A 15,822-nucleotide genomic window follows, 5' to 3' on the forward strand; every position below is an offset into this window, starting at 1 on the left:
GTATATATTTTTACAAGAATAACAGTCCATATTTTTCCCACAAGTGGACCAGTGTGGCTGTAATGCTAATTATGCACTGCAAAACTATGAATGGGTGAAAAGTAGAAACCTACTTTTCTTAGTTAGGGTAAATCTGGAATAAAGCATGTAACGTTTGGCAGCTGTGGAGGGGGAAAAAATAGAGTCTATGGCTGGAACAAGAGAAACACACAATGCATTTTTGCTTAGTCATAAAGGGTTTAATTATTGATGTGGCCATCCTTAGCTTGTCAGGTTCTGAATTACCAGACCTAGCTCAGATATGATCTATCTACTCAAAACTGGTAGATAGCTAGACTTTGTTCAGGTTCAGTTGTTTCTTTGGTGTTTTGAGATGTTAGTTAATCATAACACTCCATTTAAAAGAACCCACTATTGAGATATCTACTTCGTAACAGTGTTGTGATATCCGCTGACAAATCAAAAAAAAAAAAAGGCCACTGGTCCAAACACACTGAATACTAGTATCATGAAAGGCTTTGCCCTCCATTTGAAACATATAAACTTCCATTCTTTGTAAAACCATGGAGCGTGTTGTAACTCGAGATTTTACATTCCTCCTGTGAAAGGCCACTTTAACCCACTTCAGTTTGCTTACAGAAGTAGCAGAAGCATATTTATTTGTTTTAGATCATTGCTAAACATGTAATGCACCATTAATAATAAATCAGAGTAGGCTACAGTATAAGCCGAATTTGGGGATTTAAAAAAAAGATTATAAGTATTTAATGACACATCTGCATGTCTGTCTCAGTGGTATGGAAGTATGGACCTTGAGATGTTATTTTCTCACCTATTATATCATATTCTTCTGGCATTTGGCAAGCATCAAACGCACAGGCCCTTGTGAGCTGGCAGGAAGCACAACTACAGTATTTGCTTTTTTCACGGGATTAGCCAAAACAAGTAGACTGACGTTTATTGCTTCTTCATACTTCTGCATTGAAGAAACCCTGAGAATCTGACTCAACGGTCAGTTGCAGTGTGCTAATCACAGGCAAGTTAGCCTGACAACTAACCAGTTACAGCCACTTGCTGCAACTCCGTGTGGCGTCATCCATAAACTCCTACCTCCATGTTAGTGAACGGATATTTGAGTTTTGGGCGGATTGTTTGGCAGCCAGTTCACTTCCCTCCTCTATGCCACACTACGCTATGATCAGCAGGCATGCTACAATCGGAAATACGCCGTAGAGTTTAACTTTAAGTTGGTTTAAAGTTGTTGTTTTACTCTGTCAGTATGGGTGTCTCGGACGCGACTCTGAGAAGAAGGGCGACTTTCGCGGCGGGGTTGGGTGCAAGTATGCAGCCGATGAATGGGAAGTCTGCTGCGGGATCCCAGAGCTCAGTGACCGCTGACTTTGGAAGAGACAATGGCCTGGGAAAACGAGACCGTTTAGTAGAAACAGTCCGGTCTAAATCAAAGACTGAGAAACTTAAACGCACGAACGACATAAGTGAGAGAATGAGGTGAGTTAACTCTATAAAACAAACTGATGTTTAGTCCGACGAAAGTTTAGTTTAATATACACCTAACGTTAGACTTCAAAGGGCTGACGACTGACGTTATATTCACATCAATTTACTTGTATTACCGTCCTATAGTCAGCATGACTTTTGAACTAGTTTGAATGCAGCAAACAGTGAGGGGTTAAACGTTGGTCAGGGTCGTTTGAGGTCGCTCTGAACCAGCCCAGTTGTTTTGAGGCTCTTTTATTCATACTTTAACCCCATTGTTAGTGCTTCTTAGCAGATAACACACTTAATCACTTACCCTGCATGGCCAGCGTTACACTAGTTACTGTCACTGCGGTCGCGTCATTGATTAGGGGCGTATCCGATAGTGCTCCCAGGAACAGGGTGAATTGTGGGTAAGCTTAAACCCCCAAAGGCTTTTTATGTAATGTAATTTATACCCTATGAACCGACTAAGGACTAAATCAGTCCTTTATTAGCAATAAATCAGTATAATACTTTATTTTGGTGCTTTGTAATAAAAGTAGTATGACAGCTGCAACAGGATTTGTATTTATTGGGCGTACCCTAGTGTTAATAAAGCCTAATGTGTTAGGCTTGTATTTCCATCTTCCATTCTTTCCTTTCTTACTGACAGCAAATCTAGAGGATACACGTGCAGGTTCAACAGTTTATTTTTTTGTTGCATTCATAGTAGATTCTTGAGTGAATGTTGTTTTTTTTTTTAATCTTAAGCTATTCATGATATTCATTGCTTCAACTATTAATCTATCTGTTTTCTTTCATTAGCTGTCATAAAACACAGGAGTCTCTGTTGAGTTCAGCCAGTGGTTACAGTAACTACAGAGGAATCCTAAACTGGTGTGTGGTTATGCTGGTAAGTGTGCATTCGAAATGTATGGTTCATATAAATACAACACTAAAGCCATGTCACACCAGGAAAGGGCTGAACAATTATTTGATATTTTTCCGAAATTGTTATATGGACTAGTTCAATATCCCAAAATCCACAGCAGCTGCAATATTTGTTAAACGCCGTTTTGAATATGCTATAAGTTGATGCAGTGATGCCAAGGTCTTCTTCGGAACATGACTTTGTTTGGTCCCATTCAGCACAAAATCACACCAGGATGATTTAAATGTTTTTTTCAATAATAATGAGAATATGGATGCAATAATTATAATTAGTTTGAGCACAGTTTAGCTTATTTTTACAAGTTAAATTAAGTTATTTGGTTACTTTATTCATAATAAGTGAAAACATGGTACCAGTAAAACAACAAATATGCCCTTACATAATGTAAGTAGTCTTGTTCTAATCAGTTATTATCCTGTTTATTCTTACTAATCTGTAAATAGAAGGAGAACAATGCAATCCACTGGCATGGATTAATACATTCAAATATGTCAAAATGACATCAAATAAAGAAGCCTCCACCATCTTATCAAGAGGTTGTGTTTGACACAAAGACTCATCAAATTATCACAACACAAATAATTATTGAGTTTGCTTGGTTTGAGAAAGCCCATCATAACCGTTTTCTTTTTAAATGTGAATTTTCTTAAAATATTAAATTACGTGCAAGAACAATTGAACATTGACAACAAGTTAATGTAAAGCTCAACATCTTGCTCTTCCTCCTCTTCCTGTGCCGGGGGTAAGAGAGAGAATAAGACAAGGCTAACCCTTCTGTTAATCCAGGCTTTGAAAACAGATCATTGTTTTGTTCATGCAGGAGGTTTTTTTCTCCATTCTCACTGAACTTGTCCAATCCCCAGTCATAGAGCCTTTGTGCTGGTTAATGGGATATTACAATCCATTTAGAAAGACAGAGAGAGGAAGAGAGATAAAAAAAGAATTTGGGGAGGAGGAGTGGAAATATGTAGAGGAGAGAAAATAGATCAGATATAGGGAGAGGGGGGCAACAGAAAGCGAGGTGAGGTGAAAATATTCATTTATTGAATTAAAAGCACAGGAATTAAGAAACATACAAAGGTTATTATGGAAAAACGTGCAGTGTGAGGGACAGTCTGATAAACATTTTTAATTATTGCCTTGTGTTACAGGTATTGAGTAATGCTCGCCTCTTCTTAGAAAACCTGCTAAGGTGAGTTCATTGGTTTCCCTGTCTTTTTCTTATACATTATGCCTGTACCCAGTGTGGCCTTTGTAAGATATTTCAGTGGCGTTAATGATGGAAATGATAAAGATAATCTTGTTAACATTTTGCTGTAACAAAATTGGGAGCAATACACAGTAAGTGTAATCTAAAATAATACTTACCAAGAACAAGGTTTCCCTAAAAATGATCATCCTTACTTTGTACAGATTTCTTTAATTAATCACAGACATTTTTGATATCTGTCCTAGAGTGCACAGGTTCAAAGGTTCAATTAATACATAATATTTTAATATGGATTTGTCTTTTTCTTCTTTGTTGTTGTTTGTTAGGTACGGTGTTCTGGTGGACCCTATTCAGGTGATTTCCTTGTTTGTGAAGGATCCGTACAGCTGGCCAGCAGCATGCCTTGTTATCGGTAAGTACAAACACTTCGAAACACGAAGAAAATCCTAGTTTTGAGTTCAAAATGGTTTGTATTTATTCAATCAAAAGATTAATTGCTAAACTTGTGTTGCTAAAGTGTTTTCTCACTTTTCTGATACGCACACAGGCACATACCATTTTCAAAGGTTTCTGCATATTTCTTTTTATGGTATATCGCAGTGAAAGTCTGCAGTGGTGCAGCTTACATTGTCTCTAGAGGGACAATCACCTGCCCTATATACTATACTGCACACTGCATGTGCTGCAGAGAGGGGAAGCGAGTGAGAGAAATGGAGAGCAAGAGAGGAGAAAGGGAGATGAGTGGGGGTGAAAGGAGAAAAGCTGTGGGGGGGTTCTTTAAATGGAAGAGAAAATGAAGTGCTTTATGGTCTATAGAGAGGGTTGGTAAGAGGGAAAACGGCAGGGTTTGAAAAACAGAGTTGAGTTAGAAAAAGGGGAGAATAAAGGTGTGGGGAAGGAGGAGAGAGGGACAATATAAAGTGGTGCACAGGGTAGGAGAGAGGGAGGGAGAAAGGAAGAGAAGGATGGAGTTAAGGTTAATGCCCGAACTGACGATGTTGAAGAGACGGGAATGGGAGTCGGCTTACAGTAGCATGGACAGTAGAGCGACTCATTCCCAGAGGTCATACTGTTCTTTGAGAGTCACTGCAGCAGGCCCAACACACACTCACTCCCACATACCAAGACAACAATTAAATTAGAAGGCCACAATTTATGGTAGCCTCCCAGCAAAGAGGGGAAAGTTTAGAAACCAGCCTAGAAAGTTTTACAGTTAGGAAACTGTCCCTGTGAGTGACCTAAATAAAAAATAAAACTGACGCTAATGTAAGGTATCTCACTGTCGTTTACGTCTGTTGCTGCCTAAAAGTCTCCCAAAGGCTGCTCTGTGCAGGTGCTAAATGGCGCTGTTTGTTGCAGTTTGATGCACAAGTAGGCTCAATAGTTGCCGTTAGTCAAAGATGCTCAACAGGCCTGTGTCCAAAATAGATTTAAAAGAAACATTAGCAGAAGTGTGCCATGAGGTGTTATGCTCTTCAAATGGGATGGTTGTCTTTGTATTTGATGAAGAACTAGGAATAAAATAAAAACAGTTCAAATTGAATGAATAAAACAGTCCTGTTGAATAAATGCAGATTGACTTTACTGGGGGATCTTTTTTCAGTGAAGACAATTCTACTGAATTTAGTAACATTTGGTATTGACATATGACTATTAATGATGGTTGTTTACCTGAGTGTATGTGCTTTTGTTTACATCAAAGAGGCACTTTTAGTGGTATAAACATGAAATTTGCGGAAGTTTTGTGTAACTTGATTGAGCATTTTCTTACTCCTTGCAAATAAGACATTATTGTTTTAATTAGTTAGTTCATTACTTTTTCTTTATGGATTAATCATATTAAAAAAAAAAAAATCTGGAAATTATTTGTTCCCTATTTTTCTTTTGATAGTGCCAAAAACAAACACATGGCTGCACTGTTAAACAATTATATTTGAAATAGCAATGTTAATAGTTTGTTGATGAGAGACTGATAGGACTGATTAATAAAAACAGTCTCACATTTAAACATCTATTCATTCTAGATTAAACTGATGGACATACTAATGCACTGATTAGGGTCTTTAAAAGGAGTAATTGCCGCAGATACGGAATGTTGCCATCGGTGTTGTTCAGCATGGTAATGAGTAGAGGAGTCAACATACCAGTATGTCCTTATGTTCATTCAGTAATGGTGCAAAAATCTGCATACAATTCAGCAACGGTTTCTGCAGAATCAGGCTTAATGGCAACAATTATTGCATAATAAAGTGTGGATTCAATTAAAATGGGGCACTAAAGTTACTTTCACTCCAAATTGGTTTTGGTTAATGATCACACTTTTTTCAAAAATCTGGATAATGTAGCTGTTAAATCCAAATCAAGGTCCCCTTTATTTACTTCCTATTAGATTTAAATGATGAGAGTATGTGTTTGCACCTTCATGCACACCCATTTATTTGCCCTGTCACTCTGACTAACTAGCAGTTGGCGTGTGCTGTGCAACACATATGTTCTGTTAGTGCCGGCTCATTTCATCCATCAGGTGTTGATGTTTAATCATCCAAGAGTGTGTGTGTGTGTGTGTGTGTGTACGTGTGTGTGTGTGTGTGTGTGTGTGTGTGTGTGTGTGTGTGTGTGTGTTTGTGTTTGAGACAGCAGGATCTTGCTAAAGAGGCAGGTGTAGAGCTTAACTTAAAACAAACAAACAGACCAGTACACAGTGTCTTGAAACCCTGTATCTTATCAAATTAATGGAAATAATTATTAAATAAATTGTCAAATAATACGTTTATTGGTGTGAAAGGAACTGTTTAGAGGAACTGACATGAATTTCTCTCTCTCTCACTGTGTTTTGATAGTGTCCAACATGTTCATTCTGGTGGCTCTCTACACAGAAAGGTGGCTATCCAAGGTGAGTGGAGAAACCCCCTCTCCCCACTTAAACATCAGAGCACTGTGGATTTTAACTGAACTGTAGAATTTGGAGCACTTTCATAACTCCCAGGAGGGTTTTTTTTTTTCCCTAAAACTAACTGACCCTCCCCAACCGCATCTGCAAATGGTAAAATGAATAAATTAGTTTCACCATCTGCATTTAGGGCATACATCTCTTTGGATTGAATATGGAACATCCTACAAACTTAATTCGGCCACCATTATCATAAATGTGTGTTAAAGCAAAGCAGTAATTTCAATCATATTTAGCCACTGTCTTCTACTCACTGATTTAAGAATAAGATAAGATAAAACATCAGCTAACAAACTAAAGACATTTTGTCAGGGGGTTGTTGTTTAAAATAGTAAACCTTCCTGTCTGTATTTTATATAGTAAAACCTCCTGCTCTCCTCCTTTTCCTCTCTTTCTGCCCAGGGTTCATTCACTGAACGTGTGGGATTTCAGGTCCATTGCATTAACATGGTAACCATGCTAACATTCCCTGCTGCAGTCGTCCTAATGGTCCCCTCCTTGACCCCAGGTAAGATCTTTGATAGAGATAAGTAGTTGAACAAAATAGTATCATATATTATGCAGCCAAAGCATTATCCAGTCAATGGTAGTTAAAGGTGTTTCCATGTGTATAAAGCAGGAAATAATTTAACTGATCAAGATTAAGAGGACATTCACATCCTTGCCCTTCAGAGAAACAGTCGACCAGTTTGATAGTGCAGTAAAAGACGTATCTTATACAGAGCAATAATTGGAGTCGGTTAGTGGTAATGGACCAGTTGGTCATGACTGGATTATTTCCAGCTGGCTCTTAGGGGAAGAGAAGAGAAGAGAAGGGAGGAGAGGAGAGATGCCAAGGTAGGGGTGTGGTTTGCAGCACGGGGTCAACCAAGGGTCACCTTCCTCTGTCTTCATCAGGCTGCCTGACAGAAACCATTGCTGCCCTCCAAAAAATGACACAACTCACCCATAAAGAATGTGCAATTTTCAACCGATCATGATTCACCAGTACGCTATAGTTCTGTGAGTGATTCATTTACAGAATTATATCCAGTTTTAAAAAAAAAAAAAGTGGCCTGATGTGCTTTGGTTTTGGTTATAGCAAAGGTTGTGCTTCTTTTTTGGAGTAATAATATGTGTAATGAAAAAACTGCATATTTCTGGTTTGTGGGCTTTTTATCCAACTCGCTGAAGGGTTAGTCACATTTCTCACTTAACCCAACAACATTAGCATAATATACTTAGCCCACATTTCTTTAGGACAGTCTCAGTCCTCTTTTGCTCAAATTTTAGTCAGGACAATACAAACCGTACCTTAATCATGAGACACATAGTGAGTGTCTTGTGTCATCTTGCAATTGGTACCCACTGTAAATGGTCATCAAGTTTAAAAAATGTATTATTTTACTCCCATGTTGGTATATCCTCCTCTCCTCTTCTCTCTCTCCTCTCCTCTCCTCTCCTCTCCTCTCCTCTCCTCTCCTCTCCTCTCCTCTCCTCTCCTCTCCTCTCCTCTCCTCTCATCTGTTCTCTCTGTGGGAGGCAAAGGAGTTAGTCCATCTGTCTGTCTGTTCTCTTCTCTGCGCTGCTGTTCACACAGGAAGGGCAATGACAGAGGGCAGGTGTGTGTGTGTGTGTGTGTGTGTGTGTGTGTGTGTGTGTGTGTGTGTGTGTGTGTGTGTGTGTGTGTGTGTGTGTGTGTGTGTGTGTGTGTGTGTGTGTGTGTGTGTGTGTGTGTGTGTGTGTGTGTGTGTGTGTGTGTGTGTGTGTGTGTGTGGAGGGAGGTTACTGCTTATGTGTTCAGACATTGTACATCAAGCAGAGTGCAAGTATCTGATTTCAAGCTACATTTATAATAGTATTAAATTCCTTTTGAGGAATACTGTAGGGATAAGGGGAAACTGTTCTCCACTGGCGTTATTTAACCTGCTTTTGATGTCCTTAATTTGCTCTAAGCTGTGAGTAAACCACACTTGACTTATGCAACCAGTACTCAACCATTGTGCATACACCAAGGGCTTATGTACATAGGTATCAACCTCTACAGTTTATTTTATTTAAGTTTTCTGTCTATATTATCAAACCCTCAAGCTCGCTGATGTTCCTGATAGAGAAGAGCATCAAGTAAATATGAGGGGAAATTATCTTTGCACAGGCGTATTGATTCTTATGGGAGACAAATACTTTTTCAGCTTTCTTGAATGAAGGTACTCAAGCAGCTCTCAGTGTGATGAATGATCAAAAAAGAAGTCCTCTCCACAGCAGAATAACTAAGTCAGGTGCTAATGGCGAATTCCCATCTTAGATCCAAACTGAAACAATTATCGATACTGCACATCCTTGAAAGAAATGTGTGTTTTGTTTTTCATTTAAGCTCCACCTCTCACTGTTTGTATGATTATTATTGTTAACAGTAGCTGTCTTTGGAGCAAATCTAGTTGTCTAGAAGCCGCCGAGAGCCAGAAAGACAGATGGTTAATGGATAAGATCTGCTGTGGTTTGATGCCAGGTGTAATGACCTCCACATCACCCTATTGGCACAACAGGCAGTTTTCATTTGTGTGTCTGTGTATGAGTGTGTGGGTATATGATTATTGTATGTGTGTTTCCTCCTCTCTGTTCAGCATGGTCCTTTACTATCAGGCATATGGTTACTAGTGATGAAGCTGTGTTAGGCCTGTGTGTGTGTGTGTGTGTGTGTGTGTGTGTGTGTGTGTGTGTGTGTGTGTGTGTGTGTGTGTGTGTGTGTGTGTGTGTGTGTGTGTGTGTGTGTGTGTGTGTGTGTGTGTGTGTGTGTGTGTGTGTGTGTGTGTGTGTGTGTGTCTACAAGCACCCCCGTTAAAAAGAGTTTACTTATCAAACATCAAATATCTTTTTATATCGACTCATAAAAAGCAGTTGTTGGCATCCACACACACACACACACACACACACACACACACACACACACACACACACACACACACACACACACACACACGGGTGATAAACATGGTGACTACTGTATGATAACGTCCTTGGCATAGTTAGCCTGCACTCTCTACTTTGAGCTGAGATGATTCTCTGTTTGTTTTCCTCTTTATTTTCTTACTTCCTGCTCCCTTTCTCCTCCTCCATTCCCTTTCCCCATTGTTCCTCACTATTTTCTAACATCTATTAGCTTTCCCTCATCTCTGCTTCCCACCTGAACGTCTAGGCAGCACATCAGTTTATCCCAATACAGCTTCCTCCACATCACAGTGTTAAAAACGATCTCTTGTTCTCTCTCTCCGTCAGTTGGCGGTGCGTTCGTTGTTGGGACTCACACCATCCTCTTCCTAAAGCTTTACTCCTTTAAAGACGTCAACTTGTGGTGCAGAGAGCTGAGCAGTGTCAAGGCAAAGAAACTGGCCAGATCGCTGTCGTGTAAGTCACAAAAACATGTGTGCAAAAGAACTAGTTAGCGTACTCACTTACATAATACCTAATGAGATTTCTTAGCTAATTTTAATATCAGTTAGTTTCTGTGTATGTTTTGCCTGTCCCTGGCTCATGCTATTACAGTGACATCTAATGGCAGACAGTTGATACTACATCCCTCGTATGCTGGGATTTGTACAGTTAAGCACACAGGGAATGTCCCAATACATTGTGGAAGTCTTGATATGCAACAGAAATTCTTGTAGGTCATCATCCACACATAAACGTCATCACATTTTCTCTGTATTTCTCTTGTAAATACTTCTGTATACCACAACATTACCCATCACATACTTGAGACGCATGTTTTTGTATTCATTCTGCCGGCAGGTCCCTCAGCACAGCACCTAAATGGAGGTGACCACAAGGTGTGTTACCCTGGCAACCTCACCATCAGAGGTACTCAAATCAACTCTCTAGATTTTGTATGAAACTTTATCAATGATATTTTTTCTACCATGTGCCACACCTCTTTTTCGCGTTTGATATTCGCGCATATTTAACTAACTACCACAATGACCTCTTCTCCATCTCTGTAGACATGTACTACTTTGTCTTTGCTCCAACTCTGTGCTACGAGCTCAACTTCCCTCGCTCTCCTAATATACGCATGAGTTTCCTGCTCAGGAGACTGTTTGAAATGGTGAGGAAATATCTCATGTCAGCTTCAGCCAGAAAACCCCCCCCCCCTCTGCTGCAGCTCTACGCTCTGTCAGAGAGGTCCCTTCTCTCCAGATAATGACTGATCTCAGAGCTCGGGGTGTTTTTGTGAATGCTCTGTCATTTTAAAAAGTCCCCCTAAAAGTACTCAAAAGCAAGAAGCTAGATACAGTAGCTTTTGAGAGCTTGGAATGTGCTTTGAATTTTGGTGAAGGAAATAATGAATTGCTTTTAAAGTCATTTGCTTATTTAAGGGAAAACAATGTGTTTCATGTTTGTAGTTTTGACTTGCAAAAACACATAGCTAAAAAAGCTCTTTAAAGTAGAAAAATATTGGTTTTCTTTTCTAATGTCATGTCACTCACTTTAATTATCTGTGTCTTTGTCCTCAGCTGTTCTTCACCCAGATGTTAGTTGGTCTCACTCAACAGGTACAAAAACCAAAACTGATGTGAAATTCTTTATTTAGTCCATCTTCATTTTGAATTTGATCAGGTCATCAGTTTAATATTTATACTCACAGCTCATAGTTTAGGTTTTTACCTAATTACATTTCCGTAATTGCCAGAACAAGTAATTTAAAAAGAAGGATGCCGATATGTAAAATTCACAGTTTATGGTGCATGTCTGAAAAACTGTTTCTTGTTCTTGCACCAGTGGATGATCCCTATCATTCAAAGTTCCATGAAGCCACTAGAGGTGAGGAGGACAGAGTGAAAGTGAAGCTTGTCATTAAAATAAACACCATGGTGTCATGTGTTTTTAATCACAGGGTCTCTCCTCTCTCTTTAGGACATGGATCTGACCAGGATGGCTGAGAGACTTCTAAGACTGGCTGTAAGAGAATACTTAAAATGAGTAAATACAACATGTAATAGTATGTGTGATTCCAGGACCAGCACAAAGGGTGATATTGCAACAGTAGTATGAATACTGCCCCCACCCTCTGGAATGATCTTCCAGCTGAGATCCGCAATGCTGCCTCCCTTGACATTTTCTAGTCATCATTAAAAACTCACCTTTTCACCATGGTCTTTGAACCCTAAACCATCACAGTCCCCCTGCTTCCACTCCTACTGCTATTTATTTATGTTTTACTTTATTATTTGCCCTACTTTGTTTGTTTCTTTGTTTTTGGTCTGTCCTTACACCTTGTAAAGTGGCCTTCGGTCCCTTGAAAGGCGCTATAAAAATGTAATCTATTATTATTATTAATAATAATCAGACGATCAAAAGACCATCAAGATGACTTTCAGTCCATCGGTTTTATATTTAAGATATCCATTTATATAGTATATAATTTATCAAGAATATGTATGAGAGTATAGTCAGGATGCATGCTTGAGTTTTGCATCATGCTTCTTCTTGATGTTAGTTTGGACAGTTCTTCTTAAATGTCTCACAGTCATTCAATACATTTTTTTCATTTTGGTCCTTTTCATTCCTCCAACACTTCTTCAGGTTCCTAACCACTTGTTGTGGCTGATGTTTTTCTATGGGTTCTTCCACTCCTCTATGAACTTCAGCGCTGAGCTGCTGCGCTTTGGAGACAGACAGTTCTATAAAGACTGGTGGTGAGTTTCTGCATGATTGTTTGTATCAGTGCATTTATACAGCAGTCCGTTTATTTGCTTGTGTTAGCATGAGAATGGATTTGCAAGCATACTCATGAAAAGTTGTATGCTAGTAGATGATGTCAGTACTTTGCAAAACTAATAGACCAGGAAGTCACCTTATGTATGAACATTGTTTTATATCACTAAATCCATTTTAAGACTCAAATGTGCTGTAAAATACTTCCTCGTTTCCTGCATGACAATAAAGGTTTCACACGTTTCATGTTCATTAATATTGATCCTACTGCCTACATCCATTGTGTAAAACCTGTAATCTTTCAACACTCTATTTGCTGACTCCTCTTTCAGGAACTCAGAGACAGTGACATATTTCTGGCAGAACTGGAACATCCCTGTTCACAAGTGGTGTCTACGGTGAGTTATTCACACACTCACACACTGAGAGGGAGCAATGAAATTTATAGAATTGAACATAGGCGACAGCAGCGGGTTTGATGCAGGGAGACAGACCTAACAAGGCACACTGATGTATTCTGGAAATTGATTCATCTGGCTGCTGGAGAGTAAGTGCTAGTAATAAATACGGCAGCCTGCAGCCAGTTCCACAGTCACTAACACAGCAGCAGAGCAAATGCAGTAAGGTTATATTAAACAAGACAAAGCAAATTAAATGCTATTTAAGCCTATTTACTTTGAATTCCTGTCGGGGAGGCAAAACTGCAGCACATAAAAGAGTGAAGATTTTTCAACATCAGTATTATACAAACAGATACAATATATTCATTCATCATCTGTTCTTTTGTCTTTCTTGCAGACACTTTTACAAGCCCCTGCTGAGGAGAGGATTTAGTAAAATGGTCAGCCAATCAGCTGTCTTCTTCTTGTCAGCTTTCTTCCATGAGGTAAGAGCTGAAAACAAGAACCCTTTTTCTTATATTACATCTGTTGACAGAATACACTGCACCGTATGTCCTTAAAAATCCTCCTTAAGGAAGATGTTTATGTGCAATTTCTCTGAGTATATTTGATAGGGAACATTTCCTTGATGTAATGATTTCTTTTTCCATTTCTGTCAGTATTTGGTGAGCATTCCACTCAGGATGTTCAGACTTTGGGCCTTCACAGGCATGATGGCACAGGTGAGACTCAACACACATATCACTGATGTGGGACAGACACCTGGGGTGCGCACAAAAATGTATTGTACGGTCTTACGTGAGAAATTCCTTCGGTTGAAGAAACAACTGTTGGTTAGCTAAAAGTAGCTGAGCATCTATGAAATACTTAATATGAGAAGGCCAATAATGGTTCCTTTGACTCCTGTGGGACTTTTCAAAATGTGTTCTCATTGTTTGGCCTTGTCTTCTGTATCATTAACTTAATGTATAACCTCATTAGGATGACAGGGCATATTTGATGTATCATGGGGAATATGGCAGGACAATTGCCAGTATAAGTGGTTCTTGGTCTTTGCTGACTTCACTGTTTATTATTCATTAGAGAGTGCTGAGTCATAGACCACAGGAACAAATACACAAACAGAAGGAATGTGAGTCTGTAATAAGTAATTAAACCCCCAGTAACTCGCTATGTTTAATTTGTATTTGCTTAACAGATTCCATTAGCCTGGTTTGTCGGTCGCTTCCTGCGTGGTAACTACGGCAATGCTGCAGTGTGGATGTCAATTATCATTGGTCAGCCTTTCGCCGTCCTGATGTACGTCCACGACTTTTACGTCCTTCACTACAGACAGGAGGCTGACTGATGTGCACACACACACACACACACACACACACACACACACACACACACACACACACACACACACACACACACACACACACACACACACAGAGGAACAAACACAGAAACAACAATGAAATGATCACATCCTGATCATAGTTTGTTGATATTAGACACCTTGGACTTTGTATCTTCCTGCAATTGTTTTTCTCTTCCTAACATTTTTTTTAAAGCAGAGGACAGGTAAGACACGCTAACAGTGGGATTTTATATATATTTAAAGTGGAAAATGTTCATTTATGAAAAAGCACTGTAACAATACAAGGTAACGTACGAAAGCTTCACATCTCTACGCAGTGACTTGTGCAGTTTTTTTTACTCAGGTTATTTTTCTTCCATAGTCTTTTAAAATATCTGATGGCCAATTTGGGACAGTTTTGGTTGTATATGTGGTACTGCAGAAAACCTTTCGTTTTACCAGAGAGGGTTTGCTCCTCCTCAGCCGTGTGCTTGGACAGTATAATGTGGCTCAATTGTCAAGTTGACAACACAATTCAGGTGCCTTTGTAAAGGTTGTGAAAGAGATTAATGACCCACTACTTCCTTCTGAGCCAAAGGGGGGTTTTACTGTGAGGTGGAAAAATGAGTGTATACTGGTAGGATTTGAAAAGAAATTCAATTTTCTTTCTTTTTTTATTATGTTTTACTTTGTTGGTTATAAAAAGGCCAGACTACTACATGTCTGTTTGTATTTCTTTATGTCTAAAGTGCCATTTCAATAATACAGCACAGGCACACAATCACATCAACATTTTCTATACAGTATATTGATTTTGTGTAGATCAGAGAAAAATGTTGGAATGCAATATCAGTGAATGTGTGTGTTTTTTTCATGTCACTGGTTTATGGACTTCTGCCAAGTAATGATGTCTAATCATGCAGCTAAAGACAATGTTGTCTGAAAATAAACATTCAAAGATTTCAATTTGAGTCTCCATTTTAAGATTTTGTGTCTTTTTTGTTTTTTTCCATCACAATATAAATTGACTTTAAATGCAAGTCAGGGTTTCCCCATGACAGTTATGTGACTGCTATAGACAGGTCTGACATGAAGTAATTTCACATCAACATGTGTTTGCTGCTTCACCAAACTGTAACCATTAGTTGCTATTCTTAAGAGTTAGTTACAGGTATGATGCAGCTGTTATGAGTTCATTCATATCTATTGTATACCCCTCTTAATGTGTTACCATCAGAGATGGGAGTAAGTCACACATATGCAAGTCTCAAGCAAGTCTCAAGTCTTAACCTTCAAGTCTCAAGCAAGTCCCAAGTCATTTTTGTGAGTCGAGTCAAGTCAAGTCAAGTCAAGTCATAGCTTAGGTCAAGCAAGTCACAAGTCAAGTCATAGAAATATAATAAGCTGGAAGACAACCGTCTTAAAACTGTAAGAGACTGCAGCCTAAGTTTTATGTAGCCCTCCTTTGCACAAAAGGGCTAACAAATAGAGGAAGGGGATATAAGGCTAAAGAATAATTATAAATACTCACTAGGACCAGCAGGATCAGAATTACTAGGAACGACTACAGGGCCTGGTGTACCAAACAATAATTACCAGACACAGTACTCAACACAGTAGTTTGTCTTGGGAACAGCAGCAAACCACTTCCTTTTATTAACAACCATTTTTTCAATATGTTGCAAAAGACAGTCCTTTTTTTTTATTTGTTGCAAAAGACAGAAGACAAAGAAGTGCAAGAAGGAATGAACTTGAACAAATACAACTTCTATGTCCACTACTCCTTCAAAAAGG

At 39.0% G+C, this 15,822-nt stretch overlaps 1 protein-coding gene and 1 long non-coding RNA gene across 2 annotated transcripts in view; one reads left to right on the forward strand and one right to left on the reverse strand.

The window, feature by feature from the left end:
- LOC134862160 (uncharacterized) overlaps positions 1–1,891 on the reverse strand; it is an 80,155-nt gene extending 78,264 nt beyond the window's left edge. The window contains exon 1 of the long non-coding RNA XR_010165472.1: positions 1,814–1,891. This is a non-coding gene — a long non-coding RNA (uncharacterized LOC134862160). The remainder of the gene's footprint in view (positions 1–1,813) is intronic.
- dgat1b (diacylglycerol O-acyltransferase 1b) lies at positions 1,076–14,994 on the forward strand. The gene is made up of 17 exons (XM_063879899.1): positions 1,076–1,509; positions 2,305–2,392; positions 3,583–3,623; positions 3,968–4,053; positions 6,482–6,534; positions 6,994–7,099; positions 9,847–9,975; positions 10,360–10,428; positions 10,569–10,672; positions 11,082–11,120; positions 11,347–11,388; positions 11,482–11,526; positions 12,151–12,263; positions 12,615–12,680; positions 13,081–13,168; positions 13,343–13,405; positions 13,882–14,994. Exons 1-17 carry the CDS (start codon positions 1,280–1,282, stop codon positions 14,029–14,031), a joined length of 1,512 nt encoding a protein of 503 aa, XP_063735969.1. The 5' UTR covers positions 1,076–1,279; the 3' UTR covers positions 14,032–14,994.
- The last annotated feature ends 828 nt before the right edge of the window (positions 14,995–15,822 follow it).

This window comes from Eleginops maclovinus, chromosome 3 (genome assembly GCF_036324505.1).
Source record: "Eleginops maclovinus isolate JMC-PN-2008 ecotype Puerto Natales chromosome 3, JC_Emac_rtc_rv5, whole genome shotgun sequence".
Taxonomy (NCBI): Eukaryota; Metazoa; Chordata; class Actinopteri; order Perciformes; family Eleginopidae; genus Eleginops; species Eleginops maclovinus.